Below are 21,423 nucleotides of genomic sequence, written 5' to 3' on the forward strand. Positions count from 1 at the left end.
TTTGGGCCTAGGGTGTCGAAGCCAGCAAGGAAAACAGGGAACCCCATGCATTTCCCAAAAGAGGACACCCGTGGGAATCCACAGAGGTCTGCCTTGCGCAAATTGACCCAGTTTTTATTAGCCACAATCCCCGACAAAGTGTGATGTTTGGTGCGCAAGTAAGACCTCTGTGGATTCCCACGGGTGTCCTCTTTTGGGAAATAGCTGCTTCAGTGTGAATGGGCTAGTTCCCATTAGACGAGAGGACCTTTCTGCCTCTGCAGGTCAGAGGGCCGTTTCTCTAATGGGAAATAGCTGCTTCAGTGTGAATGGGCTAGTTCCCATTAGACGAGAGGACCTTTCTGCCTCTGCAGGTCGGAGGGCCGTTTCTCTAATGTGAAATAATTGCTTCAGTGTGAATGGGCTAGTTCCCATTAGACGAGAGGACATTTTTGCCTTTCCAGGTCGGAGGGCCATTTCTCTAATGGGAAATAGCTGCTTCAGTGTGAATGGGCTAGTTACCATTAGACAAGAGGACCTTTCTGCCTCTGCAGGTCAGAGGGCCGTTTCTCTAATGGGAAATAGCTGCTTCAGTGTGAATGGGCTAGTTCCCATTAGACGAGAGGACCTTTTTGCCTTTCCAGGTCGGAAGGCCGTTTCTCTAATGGGAAATAGCTGCTTCAGTGTGAATAGAATAGTTTCCATTAGATGAGAGGACCTTTCTGCCTCTGCAGGTCGGAGGGCCGTTTCTAATGGGAAAAAGCTGCTTCAGTGTGAATGGGCTAGTTCCCATTCGTCGAGAGGACCTTTTTGCCTTTCCAGGTCGGAGGGCTGCTTCTCTGATGGGAAATAGCTGCTTCAGTGTGAATGGGCTAGCTCCCATTAGACGAGAGGACCTTTTTGCCTTTCCAGGTCAGAGGGCCATTTCTCTAATGGGAAATAGCTGCTTCAGTGTGAATGGGCTAGTTCCCATTAGACGAGAGGACCTTTCTGCCTCTGCAGGTCAGAGGGCCGCTTCTCTTATGGGAAATAGCTGCTTCAGTGTGAATGGGCTAGTTCCCATTAGACGAGAAGACCTTTGTGTGTTTCCAGGTCAGAGGGCCGTTTCGCTAATGGGAAATAGCTGCTTCAGTGTGAATGGGCTAGTTCCCATTAGACGAGAGGACCTTTTTGCCTTTCCAGGTCGGAAGGTCGTTTCTCTAATGGGAAATAGCTGCTTCAGTGTGAATGGGATAGTTCCCATTAGACGAGAGGACCTTTCTGCCTCTGCAGGTCGGAGGGCCGTTTCTAATGGGAAAAAGCTTCTTCAGTGTGAGTGGGCTAGTTCCCATTAGAAAGGACCTTTCTGCCTTTCCAGGTCGGAGGGCCTTTTCTCTATTGGGAAATCGCTGCTTCAGTGTGAGTGGTGTAGTTTCCATTAGACGAGAAGACCTTTTTGCCTTTCCAGGTCGGAGGGCCGTTTCTCTATGGGGAAATAGCTGCTTCAGTGTGAATGGGCTAGTTCCCATTAGACGAGCGGACCTTTCTGCCTTTCCAGGTCGGAGGGCCGTTTCTCTAATGGGAAATAGCTGCTTCAGTGTGAATGGGCTTTTTCCCATTAGACGAGCGGACCTTTCTGCCTTTCCAGGTCGGAGGGCCGTTTCTCTAATGGGAAATAGCTGCTTCAGTGTGAATGGGCTAGTTCCCATTAGACGAGAGGACCTTTCTGCCTCTGCAGGTTGGAGGGCCGCTTCTCTAATGGGAAATAGCTGCTTCAATCTGAGTGGGCTAGTTTCCATTAGACGAGAGGACCTTTCTGCGTTTCCAGGTCGGAGGGCCGTTTCTCTAATGGGAAAGAGCTGCTTCAGTGTGAGTGGGCTAGTTCCCATTAGACAAGAGGACCTTTTTGCCTTTCCAGGTCGGAGGGCCGTTTCTCTAATGGGAAATAGCTGCTTCAGTGTGAATGGGCTTTTTCCCATTTGACGAGAGGACCTTTTTGCCTTTTCAGGTCGGAGGGCTGTTTCTCTAATGGGAAATAGCTGCTTCAGTGTGAATGGGCTAGTTCCCATTAGACGAGAGGACCTTTTTGCCTTTCCAGGTCGGAGGGCCGTTTCTCTAATGGGAAATAGCTGCTTCAGTGTGAGTGGGCTAGTTCCCATTAGGCGAAAGGACCTTTCTGCCTTTCCAGGTCAGAGGGCCGTTTCTTTATTGGGAAATAGCTGCTACAGTGTGAGTGGGCTAGTTTCCATTAGACGAGAGGACCTTTTTGCCTTTCCAGGTTGGAGGGCCGTTTCTCTAATGGGAAATAGCTGCTTCAGTGTGAATGGGCTAGTTCCCATTAGACGTGAGGACCTTTCTGCCTCTGCAGGTCGGAGGGCCGTATTTCTAATGGGAAATAGCTGCTTCAGTGTGAATGGGCTAGTTCCCATTAGACGAGAGGACCTTTCTGCCTCTGCAGGTCAGAGTGCCATTTCTCTAATGGGATATAGATGCTTCAGTGTGAATGGGCTAGTTCCCATTAGACGAGAGGACCTTTTTGCCTTTCCAGGTCGGAGGGCTCCTTCTCTAATGGGAAAGAGCTGCTTCAGTGTGAGTGGGCTAGTTCCCATTAGACGAGAGGACCTTTCTGCCTCTGCAGGTCAGAGGGCCATTTCTCTAATGGGAAATAGATGCTTCAGTGTGAATGGGCTAGTTCCCATTAGACGAGAGGACCTTTTTGCCTTTCCAGGTCGGAGGGCCGTTTCTCTAATGGGAAATAGCCGCTTCAGTGTGAATGGGCTAGTTCCCATTAGACGAGAGGACCTTTTTGCCTTTCCAGGTTGGAGGGCCGTTTCTCTAATGGGAAATAGCTGCTTCAGTGTGAGTGGGCTAGTTCCCATTAGAGGAAAGGACCTTTCTGCCTTTCCAGGTCAGAGGGCCGTTTCTCTATTGGGAAATAGCTGCTACAGTGTGAGTGGGCTAGTTTCCATTAGACGAGAGGACCTTTTTGCCTTTCCAGGTCGGAGGGCCGTTTCTCTAATGGGAAATAGCTGCTTCAGTGTGAATGGGCTAGTTCCCATTAGACGTGAGGACCTTTCTGCCTCTGCAGGTCAGAGGGCCGTTTCTCTAATGGGAAATAGCTGCTTCAGTGTGAATGGGCTAGTTCCCATTAGACGAGAGGACCTTTCTGCCTCTGCAGGTCGGAGGGCCATTTCTCTAATGCGAAATAGATGCTTCAGTGTGAATGGGCTAGTTCCCATTAGACGAGAGGACCTTTTTGCCTTTCCAGGTCGGAGGGCTCCTTCTCTAATGGGAAATAGCTGCTTCAGTGTGAATGGGCTAGTTCCCATTAGACGAGAGGACCTTTTTGCCTTTCCAGGTCGGAGGGCTCCTTCTCTAATGGGAAATAGCTGCTTCAGTGTGAATGGGCTAGTTTCCATTAGACGAGAGGACCTTTTTGCCTTTCCAGGTCGGAGGGCTCCTTCTCTAATGGGAAATAGCTGCTTCAGTGTGAATGGGCTAGTTCCCATTAGACGAGAGGACCTTTTTGCCTTTCCAGGTCTAAGGGCTGCTTCTCTAATGGGAAATAGCTGCTTCAGTGTGAATGGGCTAGTTCCCATTAGACGAGAGGACCTTTCTGCCTTTCCAGGTCGGAGGGCCGTTTCTCTAATGGGAAATAGCTGCTTCAGTGTGAATGGGCTAGATCCCATTAGACGAGAGGACCTTTCTGCCTCTGCAGGTCAGAGGGCCGTTTCTCTAATGGGAAATAGCTGCTTCAGTGTGAGTGGGCTAGTTCCCATTAGACGAGAGGACCTTTTTGCCTTTCCAGGTCGGAGGGCCGTTTCTCTAATGGGAAATAGCTGCTTCAGTGTGAGTGGGCTAGTTCCCATTAGACGAGAGGACCTTTTTGCCTTTCCAGGTCGGAGGGCCGTTTCTCGAATGGGAAATAGCTGCTTCAGTGTGAATGGGCTAGTTCCCATTAGACGAAAGGACCTTTCTGTCTCTGCAGGTCGGAGGGCGCTTCTCTAATGGGAAATAGCTGCTTCAGTGTGAATGGGCTAGTTCCCATTAGACGAGAGGACCTTTCTGCCTCTGCAGGTCGGAGGGCTGCTTCTCTAATGGGAAATAGCTGCTTCAGTGTGAGTGGGCTAGTTCCCATTAGACGAGAGGACCTTTGTGCCTCTGCAGGTCGGAGGGCCGTTTCTCTAATGGGAAATAGCTGCTTCAGTGTGAATGGGCTAGTTCCCATTAGACGAGAGGACCTTTGTGCCTTTCTAGGTCGGAGGGCCGTTTCTCTAATGGGAAATATCTGCGTCAGTGTGAATGGGCTAGTTCCCATTAGACGAGAGGACCTTTTTGCCTTTCCAGGTCGGAAGGCCGTTTCTCTAATGGGAAATAGCTGCTTCAGTGTGAATGGGATAGTTCCCATTAGACGAGAGGACCTTTCTGCCTCTGCAGGTCGGAGGGCCGTTTCTAATGGGGAAAAAGCTGCTTCAGTGTGAGTGGGCTAGTTCCCATTAGAAAGGACCTTTCTGCCATTCCAGGTCGGAGGGCCGTTTTGCTATTGGGAAATAGCTGCTTCAGTGTGAGTGGGCTAGTTTCCATTAGACGAGAAGACCTTTTTGCCTTTCCAGGTCAGAGGGCCGTTTCTCTAATGGGAAATAGCTGCTTCAGTGTGAATGGGCTAGTTCCCATTAGACGAGAGGACCTTTCTGCCTTTCCAGGTCAGAGGGCCGTTTCTCTAATGGGAAATAGCTGCTTCAATGTGAATGGGCTAGCTCCCATTAGATGAGAGGACCTTTCTGCCTCTGCAGGTCAGAGGGCCGTTTCTCTAATGGGAAATACTGCTTCAGTGTGAGTGGGCTAGTTCCCATTAGACGAGAGGACCTTTCTGCCTTTCCAGGTCGGAGGACCGTTTCTCCAATGGGAAATAGCTGCTTCAGTCTGAGTGGGCTATTTCCCATTAGACGAGAGAACCTTTTTGCCTTTCCAGGTCGGAGGGCCATTTCTCTAATGGGAAATAGCTGCTTCAGTGTGAATGGGCTAGTTCCCATTAGACAAGAGGACCTTTTTGCCTTTCCAGGTCGGAGGGTTGCTTCTCTAATGGGAAATAGCTGCTTTAGTGTGAATGGGCTAGTTCCCATTAGACAAGAGGACCTTTCTGCCTTTCCAGGTCGGAGGGCCGTTTCTCTAATGGGAAATAGCTGCTTCAGTGTGAATGGGCTAGTTCCCATTAGACGAGAGGACCTTTCTGCCTCTGCAGGTCGGAGGGCCGTTTCTCTAATGGGAAATAGCTGCTTCAGTGTGGGTGGACTAGTTCCCATTAGAGAAATGGCCCTTTTTTCCCCCTAGTGGCCAAGTCCTGCATAATAATGGGAACTAGCCCACTCATACTGAGAAGGCTAACTCCCATTAAAGAAATGGCCCTTTTGGCCCTAGTGGCAAAGTCCTGCATAATAATGGGAACTAGCCTACTCACAATGAGAAGGCTAGTTCCCATTAGAGAAATTGCCCTTTTCGCTACCCTAGTGGCCAGGTCCTGCATAATAATGGGAAGTAGCCTACTCACAATGAGAAGGCTAGTTCTCATTCGACAAATGGCCCTTTTTGTTGATACTAGTTCCCATCCGAGAAACGGACCATCAGTGTTGACTTGGCCACTAGGGGATGGGAACTAGTATAAACCTTGGCGTAATCGCTCCGCAATGCCACCTTGCCTTCCCTCTCCTGCAAAACAGATGACGAAGTGAACGCTTAAATCCACGTGATGAAGCAGACGTTGAAACCCACGTGATGCAGAGCAACCCACGTGATGAAGCGGACGTTGAAACCCACGTGATGCAGAGCAGCCCTGGTGATGAAGTGGAGGCGAGCTTTGCTAGGGTCCGTTTCTCGAATGGGAACTAGAAAACTACCCTTTAGGAAACGCGCATGCGTAGTTTCCAGGCAGCAACAGGTGAGTGCATGCTATCCAGCTCTTGTAGAATTTTATCTGCGTTTCTTTTAGCCTCCATTAACTTAGACGTTCTCACTCCTTTGTTGTTATATTGTTAATAGGAGCCCTTTTGCAACCTCTACGAATGCACATTGAATCTGTAATTCCTTGTATTGTACTTATCACTTGTTGATATTAAATATTGTAAGTACGTGATTTTCTAAACATCTGGTTTTTAAATTACACGGGGCAGCCTGTTGTTGGTATTATAGACACAGTAGCTGCTCGAAGCTCATTTACGGTACGGGTCAGGCTCTGCAATGCTCGTAGACGCAGTAACTGCTGTGCAGCTGCTACACAGACCCTGCTCTGGTGTAAGTTACTATATATATACCTGTGCCGGATAATGCTCGCATAGGCAGTAGTGACTGCTGTGCAGCTGCTACACAGCCCCTGCTCCGGTCTAAGTTACTATATATACACCTGTGCCGGATAATGCTCGCATAGGCAGTAGTGACTGCTGTGCAGCTGCTACACAGCCCCTGCTCCGGTCTAAGTTACTATATATACACCTGTGCCGGATAATGCTCGTAGACGCAGTAACTGCTGTGCAGCTGCTACACAGACCCTGCTCTGGTGTAAGTTACCATATATTATATATATACACACCTGTGCCGGATAATGCTCGCAGAGGCAGTGACTGCTGTGCAGCTGCTACACAGACCCTGCTCCGGTCTAAGTTACTATATATATACCTGTGCCGGATAATGCTCGCATAGGCAGTAGTGACTGCTGTGCAGCTGCTACACAGCCCCTGCTCCGGTCTAAGTTACTATATATACACCTGTGCCGGATAATGCTCGCATAGGCAGTAGTGACTGCTGTGCAGCTGCTACACAGCCCCTGCTCCGGTCTAAGTTACTATATATACACCTGTGCCGGATAATGCTCGTAGACGCAGTAACTGCTGTGCAGCTGCTACACAGACCCTGCTCTGGTGTAAGTTACTATATATACACCTGTGCCGGATAATGCTCGCAGAGGCAGTGACTGCTGTGCAGCTGCTACACAGACCCTGCTCTGGTGTAAGTTACCATATATTATATATATATATATATATATATATATATATATATATATACCTGTGCCGGATAATGCTCGCAGAGGCAGTGACTGCTGTGCTGCTGCTACACAGACCCTGCTCCGGTCTAAGTTACTATATATATACCTGTGCCGGATAATGCTCGCAGAGGCAGTGACTGCTGTGCAGCTGCTACACAGACCCTGCTCCGGTCTAAGTTACTATATATATACCTGTGCCGGATAATGCTCGCAGAGGCAGTGACTGCTGTGCAGCTGCTACACAGACCCTGCTCCGGTCTAAGTTACTATATATATACCTGTGCCGGATAATGCTCGCAGAGGCAGTGACTGCTGTGCAGCTGCTACACAGACCCTGCTCCGGTCTAAGTTACTATATATACACCTGTGCCGGATAATGCTCGCAGAGGCAGTGACTGCTGTGCAGCTGCTACACAGCCCCTGCTCCGGTCTAAGTTACTATATACATACCTGTGCCGGATAATGCTCGCAGAGGCAGTGACTGCTGTGCAGATGCTACACAGCCCCTGCTCCGGTCTAAGTTACTATATATATACCTGTGCCGGATAATGCTCACAGAGGCAGTGACTGCTGTGCAGCTGCTGCACAGACCCTGCTCTGGTGTAGGTTAATATATATATATATATATATATATATATATATATATATATATACACACACCTGTGCCGGATAATGCTCGCAGAGGCAGTAGTGACTGCTGTGCAGCTGCTACACAGCCCCTGCTCCGGTCTAAGTTACTATATATATACCTGTGCCGGATAATGCTCGCATAGGCAGTAGTGACTGCTGTGCAGCTGCTACACAGCCCCTGCTCCGGTCTAAGTTACTATATATATACCTGTGCCGGATAATGCTCGCATAGGCAGTAGTGACTGCTGTGCAGCTGCTACACAGCCCCTGCTCCGGTCTAAGTTACTATATATATACCTGTGCCGGATAATGCTCGCATAGGCAGTAGTGACTGCTGTGCAGCTGCTACACAGCCCCTGCTCCGGTCTAAGTTACTATTTATACACCTGTGCCGGATAATGCTCGCATAGGCAGTAGTGACTGCTGTGCAGCTGCTACACAGCCCCTGCTCCGGTCTAAGTTACTATATATACACCTCTGCCGGATAATGCTCGCATAGGCAGTAGTGACTGCTGTGCAGCTGCTACACAGCCCCTGCTCCGGTCTAAATTACTATATATACACCTGTGCCGGATAATGCTCGCAGAGGCAGTGACTGCTGTGCAGCTGCTACACAGACCCTGCTCCGGTCTAAGTTACTATATATATACCTGTGCCGGATAATGCTCGCAGAGGCAGTGACTGCTGTGCAGCTGCTACACAGCCCCTGCTCCGGTCTAAGTTACTATATATATACCTGTGCCGGATAATGCTCACAGAGGCAGTGACTGCTGTGCAGCTGCTGCACAGACCCTGCTCTGGTGTAGGTTAATATATATATATATATATATATATATATATATATATATATATACACACACCTGTGCCGGATAATGCTCGCAGAGGCAGTAGTGACTGCTGTGCAGCTGCTACACAGCCCCTGCTCCGGTCTAAGTTACTATATATATACCTGTGCCGGATAATGCTCGCATAGGCAGTAGTGACTGCTGTGCAGCTGCTACACAGCCCCTGCTCCGGTCTAAGTTACTATATATATACCTGTGCCGGATAATGCTCGCATAGGCAGTAGTGACTGCTGTGCAGCTGCTACACAGCCCCTGCTCCGGTCTAAGTTACTATATATATACCTGTGCCGGATAATGCTCGCATAGGCAGTAGTGACTGCTGTGCAGCTGCTACACAGCCCCTGCTCCGGTCTAAGTTACTATTTATACACCTGTGCCGGATAATGCTCGCATAGGCAGTAGTGACTGCTGTGCAGCTGCTACACAGCCCCTGCTCCGGTCTAAGTTACTAGATATACACCTCTGCCGGATAATGCTCGCATAGGCAGTAGTGACTGCTGTGCAGCTGCTACACAGCCCCTGCTCCGGTCTAAATTACTATATATACACCTGTGCCGGATAATGCTCGCAGAGGCAGTGACTGCTGTGCAGCTGCTACACAGACCCTGCTCCGGTCTAAGTTACTATATATATACCTGTGCCGGATAATGCTCGCAGAGGCAGTGACTGCTGTGCAGCTGCTACACAGCCCCTGCTCCGGTCTAAGTTACTATATATATACCTGTGCCGGATAATGCTCGCAGAGGCAGTAACTGCTGTGCAGCTGCTACACAGACCCTGCTCTGGTGTAAGTTACTATATATATATATATATATATATATATATATATATATATATATATATATATATATACACACACACACCTGTGCCGGATAATGCTAGCAGAGGCAGTAACTGCTGTGCAGCTGCTACACAGACCCTGCTCTGGTGTAAGTTACTATATATATATATATATATATATATATACACACCTGTGCCGGATAATGCTAGCAGAGGCAGTGACTGCTGTGCAGCTGCTTCACAGACCCTGCTCTGGTGTAAGTTACGAAGCCTGAGCAGGGTGAAACGCGTCATTCTCTTTTTTGTTTTAAACTGCTGCTGCCTTCTTTTGTCCATGTACTTTTATTAATAAAGGACGCTTTTGGCTGCACTGAAAAAACATTGATTGGTGTCGGATTTATGAAGAAGAGTGATGTTTTTCCTCATGAGCATAGCCTGAGTGCCATTTCTCCCAGGATTGGATTCCAGTCCCTTTCTTTTTTCAAATATATTTATATTGATATCAAACATCTTACACTGAAATCTGCTTTTCTTATTGCACTCGCTTCTGCCCGTAGGCTTGGGGAGATTGGGGCTCTCTTATGTCACCCTCCTTTCCTGAGGGTGCTGCCAGACTCGGTAGTGCTGAGGTATGGTCCGAAGTTCCTCCCTTAAGTTGTATCTCGGTTTTCACACCTCTCAGGATCTGGTTCTCCCTGACTTCTTTCATGATCCGAGAATGCATGAGGAGGTGGCTTGGCTTAATATTATGTCCGGCGGGACGTGTTGGAGTATTTGGCTAGTTTTGCTTTTTTTCCACCAATCTGATAGTCTTCTGATTGCTTCTGGTCCGGCTGGGGCTGGGCATAACGTATCTGTGGTTTCCATTTTCCGGTGGTTCCGGGTTGTGATCTCCAGGGCCTATGTGGCTTCTGGCCTGCCTGTGCCTGCGCACGATCAGGGGCGGTCCGCCAGGGGTTTGGCAGCTTCCTGGGCCGATGCAAGGAGGGTTTTTCCTTGCAAGAGATTTGTATGGCTGCCGCCTTGGCTGGACTAGCCATTTTCCTCAACCACTATGGGTTGAGTTTCTCCCACTCGGGGGGGGGTGGGGGGGCAGAGGGGGGATTTGCTTCCTTTGTGGGTTTTATCTGTGGGGATGTGAATTAAGAGTTATTGTGGGTGTGTTTGCTGCACTGTTTTTAGCTCTGTGTCTCATTGGGACCTTTCCCCGTTGCTGCTTTGGTATACCTCATGAAGTAAGTACTGGGACGAGGAAGAGTGGACGTGGAGGTAATGCTCTGATTACTTACCGGTAATCTTCATTACTCCTAGTCCTTCTCTTCCTCTTCATAGTACTGACAACCCTCCTCACCCTCATACTGCGGCTTGGTAATATGAAACTGAGTGACGTGGATGTGGGGGAGGAGTTATAGGAATTTAAAGAAATAGAAGAAGGTCCTGTGTCGGAGGCAGGAGCCTCATGAAGTACTGTGATGAGGAAGAGTAGGACTAGGAGTAATAAAGATTACCGATAAGTAATCAGAGCAGTAACTGCTGTGCAGCTACTACACAGACCGTGCTCTGGTGTAAGTTACTAATATATATATCTGTGAGCATTATCTGGAACAGGTTGTTCTGCGAACAGGAACAGGTCTATGTCTGCGAGCATTATCCGGCACAGATAGATAGATAGATATATATATATATATATATATATATATATATATATATATATATATATATATATAGCTGTGCAGCTACTACACAGGCCGTGCTCTGGTGTAAATGACTACATATCTAATAATACCTGCACAGGCTAATGCTCGCAGACGCAGTAACTGCTGTGCAGCTGCTACACAGACCGTGCTCTGGTGTAAGTTACCATATATAATATATATATATATATATATATATAAAATCTGTTCCGGATAATGCCATTCTTCCTCGTCCCAGTACTTACTTCATGAGGCCCCTGCCTACGACACAGGACCTTCTTCTAATTCTTTAAATTCCTATAACTCCTCCGCCACATCCACGTCAGTCAGTTTTAATTTTTCCTGCCTAGGGCAGGTTGGACTTTTTATTCCCGGTGCGGGGCACTGGGGAGCACCGATTGCTGGCTCCGACGGGGGGGGGTGCTGTGTGGCTGGGCCCTCGGCTCCCTCCGGTGCAGTGCTGCTCCTGGGGCACCTGCGGGGCTTGGGGTCACAGTTGAGCGGGATTGCCTCGCTCGGTTCTTTGCTGGCCTCCGGACTGCAGCGTGAGCATTGTGTCCCAGGTCCTGCACGGCCCGGGGGAAGGTAAGGAGAGGGGAGGACTGGGCTTGATGTTTTTCCCCTCTCCCCCTGTTTTTGCCCATCTTGATTCAACAGGCCTTTTCCTTGTGCTCTGTGTACACATCTTTATTGGAAATGATGGCAAGCACTTGGCAGTATGGGCTAGCCTTCCCCTTTGTTGTGTGGCCTCTCTGCTTCTTGTCGTGGGGTGACAGTGGCAGAGAGTCTTTTGAAAGTGCGGCGGCTCTGTTATGTCGCAGGCATGTTACATTCCACCCGCTCCTCAGACACACACAGCTCAGGATGCACCGGATGTTAGCTGCATTCTCTGGGGGAAGGTAAGGAGAGGGGAGGGCTGTGCTTGATATTTTTCCCCCTCTCCTGCCGGTATGGCCACCTTGACTCCTTCAATATGCCGTTTCCTTGTGCTTTGTGTACACATCTTTATTGGAAATTATGGCAAGCACTTGGCAGTATGGGCCAAGTCTTCCCTTTTGTTGTGAGGCCTCTGCTTCTTGTCGTGGGGTGACTGTGGCAGAGAGTATTTGAACGTGTGGGGGCTCTGTTCTGTCGCAGGCATGTCACATACCACCCACTCCTCAGACATACACAGCCCAGGATGCACCGGATGTTGGTTGCATTCTTTGCGTGCAGCCTGTGAAAATGGCGCAGGTTTGGACACGTCTGCAAGTGGCCGGAAGGGTACCGGCCTGGCATAGTCTACACTTCGGGTTCGAGTCTCTACGGTGCTGACTCGGCCCTTCATCCTTCCTAGACTGACGCATTGGAACGATTTAGAGATTGGGGCTACCAGCTACTGGATATAGGGCTCAAGCCACCTCTCAGTCATGTGGCGAGTTAGTGGTATGATATGATGTGGCATTTGTAACACGCCTATACACAAGTGTTTCAAGGCGCGAGATATGGTGTGTTTGGGTCTGTGATAGCTATGGACACAGACTCCTTGTCCTGTCCTCTTCCTCTGAACTGCACGAGGGAAGGTCAAAGGAGATGATTTTCTTTTCCCTTGTCCGGCATGGAACTATAGAAAATGCATCATGGAAGTAATGGCCATTCAGATGGTTCCCAGTGTCTTTTCTTTTAGGGCCTAGGTCCTCCGGTGCCGACATGTTGCTTTCACGCCTCCTCTCAGACTGATATGGCACATGGTGGCACATGTCTGTGCTTCTCAGAGCCCCTGGTGCCGGTGGAGGGGGATGTGACTTCAGTGGGTTTTTCTAGTGTAGGCATACCCCGGGTGGGGGGTTGCCTTTGATGTCTGCTATCTGGGATGGATTGCTTTGCCCCGCTTTGTGACAGTACTCTGCCCTTTTGACGCCAGCCTGGTGGCTCCTCTGTCGGCTGGGGGGGCCATGGTCTGCTGGACTTCTGGGCTGTCCTGATAAGTCAGATATTTTTGTGGGCTAACAAGCATGCTGTTACATTGTGGCACATGCATGCTTCAACGTCCTGTGATTTTCCTCTGCTGCAAGTGCAGTGACTGCCGGTTTTCCCTGGCTCCTCGTCTCTATCTTCTCAGAGGTGTATGGGACCGGTGGGGTTCGGCTTCCTGGGTAATGGGCTCCTTCCGGAGACGGGTATCAGTTGCCGCTCCTGTCTCCTCCTGTCCAGGATTGCATGGTTAGGACTTTGGTACCCAGCTCACGGTCCAAGTAGTTGGCCATGGGATCCGTTCTCTCCGAACGGTTGTTGTGGGTTACCGTCTTGCCCGTTCCTCCCCCTGTTCAGGGTCATGTTTTCTACTTGTGGGTGTTCCTGGTCCCTATGCCTTCTAGGATGTGTCACCTGCTTATGGGTCTCAAGACCCTGCACCGGACGTCTGGGGAGAGCGTACTCTGGATGTTGTGCAGGAGGGGCACTTGCTGGCTGGCTGGTCTGGGCTGGGTTCTCAGAAGGCAGTATGTCTCGGCTCGCCTGTTGCTGAAGTTACGGGGCACGTGGCGTCTTGCGTGTTTTCCGGTTCCTTGAGCCCGTCTTCGGTTACATCCCCTGGTGTCTTATACTCTCTCCCACTGGCTCCCGACGTCTCAGCTTTCGTAGTTTTGTTTTCAGTGTCCCCAGCACTGCGAGTCTCCCTGCTATGGTGGCGGGAGGTTTCAGGTCTACAGGCTGAGGTGTGCATGGTCCTTCCTCCTGTGGCCTCTCTTATTACCGACGTCAGCAGAAAGGGTCTACATTGGGGGTCCTCTCAGCTCAAGGGTTGTGAGATCTGGGGAGAGCCGGCGATCATCCAATTGGCAAGAGTTGTGCCATTGTCCAAGCTCTGGTGTACTACGAGGAGTTGCTGGCCGGTTGGCGGTTTTGTTCCGATCGGACAATAAGACGGCCTTGGCATATGTGCACTGCAAAAGGGGTTCTAGCCGCTCCTTGAATGCTCTGGCAGCACTGATAGGCACCTGGGAGGAATCACATCTGGTGTCTCTGGTGGCCTCACATATCGGAAGGGTGAACAATGTTCAAGCAGATCTTCTCAGACGCTGGTTTTCACTCCTGCGGAACGGGTCCTGTTGGCCCGGGTCTTTGCGGTGACCTGTGTCAGATTGGGGTCCTCGGTTCTAGACCTGTTTGAATCCCCGGCCTCAGCAGAAGTTCCCCTTTTCTGCTCTCGGTTTCAGGCCGGGGGGTTTGGGGGATAAACGCCCCCTCTGTACAGTGGCCTTGGGGTTTTCATTTATGCCTTTCCGCCTATTCCCCTTCTGCCCCGGGTGGTTTGGCGCATCAGAGTGTCCAGGGTGACTGTGTTGTTGTTAGCTCACTTCTTGTCCCGCGGGAGTTGGCTCCCCTCTCTGTTGGAGCTTCGGTCCTAGGAACCTTGTCTGGTTCCGAGGTGGCCATGTCCCCTTCAAGGGGATCTGCGGTTGGAATTCCACCAGATGCAGTGGGCAGTGTGGCTAGTGCTCAGTCTAGGTTGATATCTCAGGGATTCTCAGATCCTGTAGTTGAGTACAAAATGGATGCTCTTAGATCCTCCACTCTGAAGGTGTTCGGTAGGCATTGGAGCCATTTCCGAGACTGGTATGGCCGGTCTTGGTTCCCTCCCCTGCGTTGTGGCCTCTCTGCTATCCTTCGATTCCTCCAGAAGGGCTTTTGACAGGGGCCTGGCAGTTTTTTTCCAGGCTTCGCTCTCAGTGGGCCTCCATGAAATTCCTTTTGGGGGGCTCTGATGGTCACTTGGATGGGGAGGTGTTGGTGGGGAAGTTGCTCTAGGGTTTTTCTTCTTCCCGTCCTTGTGCTGATATAGGGCTTCCCCCTTGGGATCTCCCTCTTGTATTATGGGCCTCCTTTTGAGCCCTTTTCCGAGATTGATATCAAACATCTTACACTGAAATCTGCTTTTCTTATTGCACTTGCTTCTGCCCGTAGGCTTGGGGAGATTGGGGCTCTCTTATGTCACCCTCCTTTCCTGAGGGTACTGCCAGACTCGGTAGTGCTGAGGTGTGGTCCGAAGTTCCTCCCTTAAGTTGTATCTCGGTTTTCACACCTCTCAGGATCTGGTTCTCCCTGACTTCTTTCATGATCCGAGAATGCATGAGGAGCTGGCTTGGCTTAACATTATGTCCGGCGGGACGTGTTGGAGTATTTGGCTAGGTTTGCTTTTTTTCCACCAATCTGATAGTCTTCTGATTGCTTCTGGTCCGGCTGGGGCTGGGCATAACGTATCTGTGGTTTCCATTTTCCGGTGGTTCCGGGTTGTGATCTCCAGGGCCTATGTGGCTTCGGCCTGCCTGTGCCTGCGCACGATCGGGGGCGGTCCGCCAGGGGTTTGGCGGCTTCCTGGGCCGATGCAAGGAGGGTTTTTCCTTGCAAGAGATTTGTATGGCTGCCGCCTTGGCTGGTCTAGCCATTTTCATCAACCACTATGGGTTGAGTTTCTCCCACTCGGGGGGTGGGGGGAGGGTGGAGGGGGGATTTGCTTCCTTCGTGGGTTTTATCTGTGGGGATGTGAATTAAGAGTTATTGTGGGTGTGTTTGCTGCACTGTTTTTAGCTCTGTGTCTCATTGGGACCTTTCCCCATTGCTGCTTTGGTATACCTCATGAAGTAAGTACTGGGACGAGGAAGAGTGGACGTGGAGGTAATGCTCTGATTACTTTGGTAATCTTCATTACTCCTACACTTCCTCTTCACAGTACTGACAACCCTCCTCACCCTCATGCTCCGGCTTGGTAATATGAAACTGAGTGACGTGGATGTGGGGGAGGAGTTATAGGAATTTAAAGAAATAGAAGAAGGTCCTGTGTCGGAGGCAGGGGCCTCATGAATTACTGTGACGAGGAAGAGTAGTACTAGGAGTAATACAGATTACCGGTAAGTAATCGGAGCAGTAACTGCTGTGCAGCTACTACACAGACCGTGCTCTGGTGTAAGTTACTAATATATATATCTGTGAGCATTATCTGGAACAGGTTGTTCTGCGAACAGGAACAGGTCTATGTCTGCGAGCATTATCCGGCACAGATATATATATATATATATATATATATATATATATATATATATAGCTGTGCAGCTACTACACTGGCCGTGCTCTGGTGTAGATGACTACATATCTAATAATACCTGCACAGGCTAATACTCGCAGACGCAGTAACTGCTGTGCAGCTACTACACAGGCTGTGCTCTGGTGTAAATGACTACATATCTAATAATACCTGCACAGGCTAATGCTTGCAGATGCAGTAACTGCTGTGCAGCTACTACACAGGCCATGCTCTGGTGTAAATGACTACATATCTAATAATACCTGCACCGGCTAATGCTCACAAAAGCAGTAACTGCTGTGCAGCTACTACACACACCCTGCTGTGGTGTAAGTGACTACATATATAATTCTACCTGCGCAGGATAATGCCCGCAGAGGCAGTAACTGCTGTGCAGCTACTGCACCCACCCTGCTCTGGTGTAAGTGTCTGTCACAAAGTGTGTAGGGGTGATGGAGTTCTTTCTGTGAATTGTTTGCCGATTCTGTGGCGTAGTATTTATTATTATTATAATTTTTTTTGCTTTGAGGACTGTTGCTTTGTACAGTTTGAGTTGTCTTTGGTATTTTATTTAGTCTTGTCTGGTGTATTGTTCTCTCCGTTTTGTTTCCATTTTGCAGTTGTTTTTTTTTTTTTGGGATGTTTTTTCAGTTCTTCTGTGAACCATTTTGCTGCCAGTTTTTTTGGTGTTACTTTGAATGTTTTAGCTGGTGCTAATTGGTTAATGGCCTTGGTGATCCAATTGTTGAGTGTGTCTTCTGTTGTATCTATGTTTGTATCGGTGGGATCTCTTTCACCTAGGTTGTTGTGGTGTGTTGATAGCATGGCTGCCTCGTCCGTTAGTTTTGTTGCAAAGTTGGGGTTGTAAGAAGATGGTTTGTAGATCAGTAGGAATACTATGTTGGATTGGTCGTTGAGTTCTAACTTGATTTGGAGGGATTCATAGTCTTCCGCATTGGTTGTGATGATTCCAGATGCTCGGGCGTGTTTTTTGTATATAATTGCGATTCCACCTCCTCTCGGTTTTCTCTGTTGGCGTGTATTTTATTATTGTCGTGTATTGCTTCGTTCGCGATGGCTTTATAGTTATCTGATAGCCAGGTTTCTGTAAGGAAGGGCACGTCTGTGCCTCCTTCGCTTAGGAGGTCATTGATTTCTGTTGAGTGGTTTGCCATGGATCTAATGTTGAGGAGGCTGCAGTGTAGTTTTCTGGATTTACCTTTTGTGTTGTTGTTAGTATTGTTTGTTCTGACCGGTGTGGTGTTGGTTGGGTTTCCGTTCCAGGTGGGTTTTTTCCGGTTCAGTCTTTTGGGTGGGGTGGGGTGGTTCTTTGTTGGTCAGTCTCTTTGTCGAGTAGACAAATAAGGTTTATGGTGGGGTTGGTTTGTTTCCGGGTGGTAAATAGGGTAGCTAACCCTCTGTTGTTCCAGCCTTGGTGATATAGGGGGTGTAGAGTGAGTGTGATGGTTTCCAATTTGTTTGTTCTGGTTGGGGTAATTGTCCATGGTGGAGACCAGGTTGTGATGGTTTATTAGTTGTCATCCGTTTGTGTCCTGGTTGGGTCTATATTCATGAAGCTTGTTGGCTGTCGGTTCATTGTTGCTGTGCTGTTTTTGTTTACCACGTTGTCGTATGTGGACAGGTAGCGAGCATTGTAGTCTGTCTTTGCTCTGTTATTTGTATGTCTCCATGGGCAATCTCAGATGTTTGTCGAGTTTTTTGGGGTTGTGGGATCATGCTGGTCCGTGCCTTCCCGAGTGGTTTGGGATTTCTTATTATTTCTGTTGTCTTTTTTGACAACAGAAATAGCCCGTTTCTTGGACAGCGGTACATGTTGCCAACAGTGCGTTGTCGTGCTCCTCACAAGTTATTCCGAACACCAGAATGTCATCAATATAGTTCAAAGCCCCTCGCACCGGTCTGATGACAGTCTAATTGCCTCCTGAAAGATTTCGGCAGCCGATGAGATGCCAAAGTTGAGGCGCTTGTAACGAAATAGGCCATCGTGGCTTGTGAAGGTGGTGATGCCTCTAGATTCGGGGTGTATTTCCAACTGGTGGTACCCTGATTGAGGTCCAGTTTGGAGAATAACACAGACCTATTAAGTTGAACTATCATGTTTTCAATTCGGGGGGCCTGGGTGCCGCTCCCTCTGGATGGCGGTGTTGGCCATCCACATGTCTACGCATAGTCTTAGGCGCCTCCCTTCCTTGGGCACTATTACTCGGGGAGAAACCCATGGGGTCGGCCCGATGCAGGTTCAATTATGCCATCATTGAGTAGCTGGTTGAGCTCTTCGGAGCAGCCTGCAGGTGAAATCCTACCCTCCTGGGATGTTGTGGGACGGGTCGGACTCTATCATCGATGTGAAGTCAGATTGGGGGCCCTTTTAACTTTCCTAATCCCTTGCAGAGGAGTGGGAATTTCGACATGATCGTCTCTTTTGTAATAAGGGTCACTGGCGAGGAACCGTCCCTCACCAAGCAAATGTCCTCTCTCACGTCATCTTGTGACGCAGCAGTTTGCATCTCATTTTCTTCGTGAAAATGGATGTCGAGTCCTAGAAAGGACGCAGTGTGAAAACTTAGCAGGCCTCTTCCCTTCGTTGGACTCTGGATGACTGTGGCAGTGGTGAGTCCCTTATGCATGAAATGGTACTTGAAGTGTCTTATCGAGTGCAAGGGGAGGTCTGCGCCCCACTGGAAGATTTTTGACTTTGTCTTAGCTAATGACGGCCTTTCGGACATTTGCAGGAACTCCTGCTCCCCCATAATGTTGACGGTGGTGCCAGAATCTACTAGGAAGCAAAATGGTCTCTCGCTGATGTTGATAGCTATCCTAGGCGCCTCTCTCTCTTCTCTGTCGTCTAGGATGAGGTTGACATACTCATCTTGAAAATATTGGTCATAGTCATCCCCTCCGTAATGGGGTCCCTGTGGTTGCTGCTGGCTGTGCCATTGATGTAGCTGAGGTGGTCCATCATACTCATCCACGAGGAGTGGGCTTTGGTCGTTTGATTCAAAGTCTTGGGAGTAGTTTTCAGGGTGGTGTTCTTCCACCGCTCTTATGTAGCGCCTCGGCCCTTGTTGGTAAGGTCTGGACTGGCACGATGGGTTCTGAGGCGTTCGACTGTACATTATTTGTTGTTGTTGTGGCGGGATTCGCAGAGTGGGGAACGGTCTGCCTTCTCTGCAGACGGCCTGGAAGTGTCCCTCTCTGCCACAGTTGCCGCAACTTTGGGAGAGGGCAGGGTATGTTCCCGAGTGAGGGAAGGCCATTCCGCAGCGGTAGCATTGCCTTTGTGGTATAGGGCCGGTTAGGTTGCCTCTTCCTTGTGGTGAGGTTCCCTTGTCTAGGGCGTGAGATAGCTAGGTGGATCGCTGCTATGAGTTCATTTTTGTCATGTTTAACGTTGTTCCCGGACATTGATGCTGCTTGCACGTCCACCCTCCGAGTATCCTTGCCAGCTCGCTTACTTCATCTATGGTGAGTGGCTTTTTCAGTAGCTGTTTCTTTAATGTGTGGGATAGGCACCATTCTATCACCCTCAATCGTATTGCTTCATCCAATTAAAAAGGGTGGAATTGGCTGTGTGCTCCATTGAGTTGCAGGCGAGTGATTAATTTGACTGTTTCTTTCTCTAGTTGTGTGCATTGCTTAAACATGTATCGCTCATAGTCGCGATTAAGTTCGATCACAAGCTTCTTGTTTAGGGCATTTATCAGAGAGGTGTAGTCTGGCTGCTCCTCTGGTGGAATAGTTTTTATCAGTGTTTTGACTTCTCTGCCGGCAATGTTGATGAACATGTTCTGTAGGTTAGGTGACTTGTCTTCGCCTGCCGCCTTTATGAAATTGTTGGTCGTCTAACCATTTGACCCACCTCGGGCCTTTGTCCACTTGAGGGGTCATGGTGAATGGGGGTGGTATGCGCCATGTGGTGGCCGTAGACCTAATGGGGGGTGGAGGAGGCGTTGGGTCACTCATCGTGGCAAGTGTGGCAGTTGAGGTATCTGTGCGTTGCCTGGCGCAACCTTGCTAGAGCTGTTGAGTAGGCAGGTGCACATGCTTTTTGCGTGCAAAACCTGTGGCTCCTGGTGAGCTGTGGGCCTCGTGGTTGACACTTGGTCTGTAATGTGAGGCCTTGTCCGTCTCTACTCCTTTATCACTGTCTTTACTTTCTCCCTTTTTAATATTATTTTTTTTCTTTCTTGTATGTCTTTGAGGAGCTCTCCACCTGAACTGAGTGGTGGGCTTTGGTAGGATGGCACGCGCGTTCTGCTGCCCAAAGGACCCTGGCAGTATCACTGTTGGGAGGAGACAAACGCCATGAGTCTGCGGTGGGACTGTGATGCTGGAAATGCATCGGAGGGACAGGGCCTCCGTATCCTTGTCTTTTACTGCTTTTTACCGTGTGTTCTGTCGTGTTTTCCGCGCAGGAGTTCTTGTGGGACTCCTGGCGGTGCAGCTCTCTCTTTTGGTTTGGTGTACAGACCCTTGAGATACCCTTATGGCACCCATGGGTGGTGGTACAACCCTGTGCCCCTAGTGTATGTTTTTGGGCACCTGTGTTTGGCCCACAGAGCAGGGTACGGGCTGGTGGCAGCTCTGTGCTGAATTGACAGGTGACCTGAGCGTCCTCCATTTTGGGATGCCTATGCCCTGTCATTGGAATTAGTAGATTCCTGATGGAAACAAGATGGCCCCCGTGGCCTCTTGCCTTCCTTCGCCTGTTAACTTGGTTTTCCCGAAGTCCCGGGAAGCTCCGACTCTGTCCCTTCCCGCTGACTGGCTGTTGGGTGGAAGTTCCATATATGGTAGTGTGGGGGAAGTGCCGACCAGACTAGCTGGAGCCTTCCCAACGACCGTATGTTGGGGGTACGCCTGTGGGTGCGACCTGGGTGAATGGAGTGTGTGATGAATATACACTTCTTGTTGTGGATGTCTGGTATCTGGTGTTTGACACAATGGGCCTCATTACACGGAAGGCGGTGGTCCAGGGTGCTATTAGCACCCTGGACCATGCCGGTAAAATACCGGCACCGCCTTGGCGGAAAGGGGATTTACCGCCCCATTCCAAGGTTGGAGGGGCGGTAAATCCCCTTTCCGCCATTGCCCTTCCCCATTCCCATTTCTGCCCCATAGGGCTCTATGGGACTGGGGAAGGCGCTAATTACGGCACCGCAATTTTGCGGTGCCGTAATTAGCTCCGAGGTCCCTTAGCGGGTTGGTATTTAACGCCTGCAAAAAGCAGGCGTTAAAACTCCAACCCGCTAAGGGACCTCGTAGTACGGCGGTAAGGGTTAACGGTCACCGTTGCCATTAACGGTGACCGTTAACCCTTACCGCCGTCCGTGTAATGAGGCCCAATGACTGAGACAGCCCTGCCCGAAACTGGTATGAATGCAGTGTGTAGTGTTG

At 49.6% G+C, this 21,423-nt stretch overlaps 1 protein-coding gene across 1 annotated transcript in view; it reads left to right on the plus strand.

Moving 5' to 3' along the window:
* The first annotated feature begins 5,799 nt into the window (after nt 1–5,799).
* Nucleotides 5,800–21,423, plus strand: part of YIPF2 (Yip1 domain family member 2) — a 183,004-nt gene continuing 167,380 nt past the window's right edge. The window contains exon 1 of the mRNA XM_069604253.1: nt 5,800–5,893. Within this exon, the coding sequence (XP_069460354.1) occupies nt 5,834–5,893 (60 nt within the window). The 5' untranslated portion in view covers nt 5,800–5,833. The remainder of the gene's footprint in view (nt 5,894–21,423) is intronic.

The sequence above is a fragment of the Ambystoma mexicanum genome, chromosome 3q (assembly GCF_040938575.1).
Source record: "Ambystoma mexicanum isolate Mex_15411 chromosome 3q, UKY_AmexF1_1, whole genome shotgun sequence".
NCBI classification, from domain to species: Eukaryota; Metazoa; Chordata; class Amphibia; order Caudata; family Ambystomatidae; genus Ambystoma; species Ambystoma mexicanum.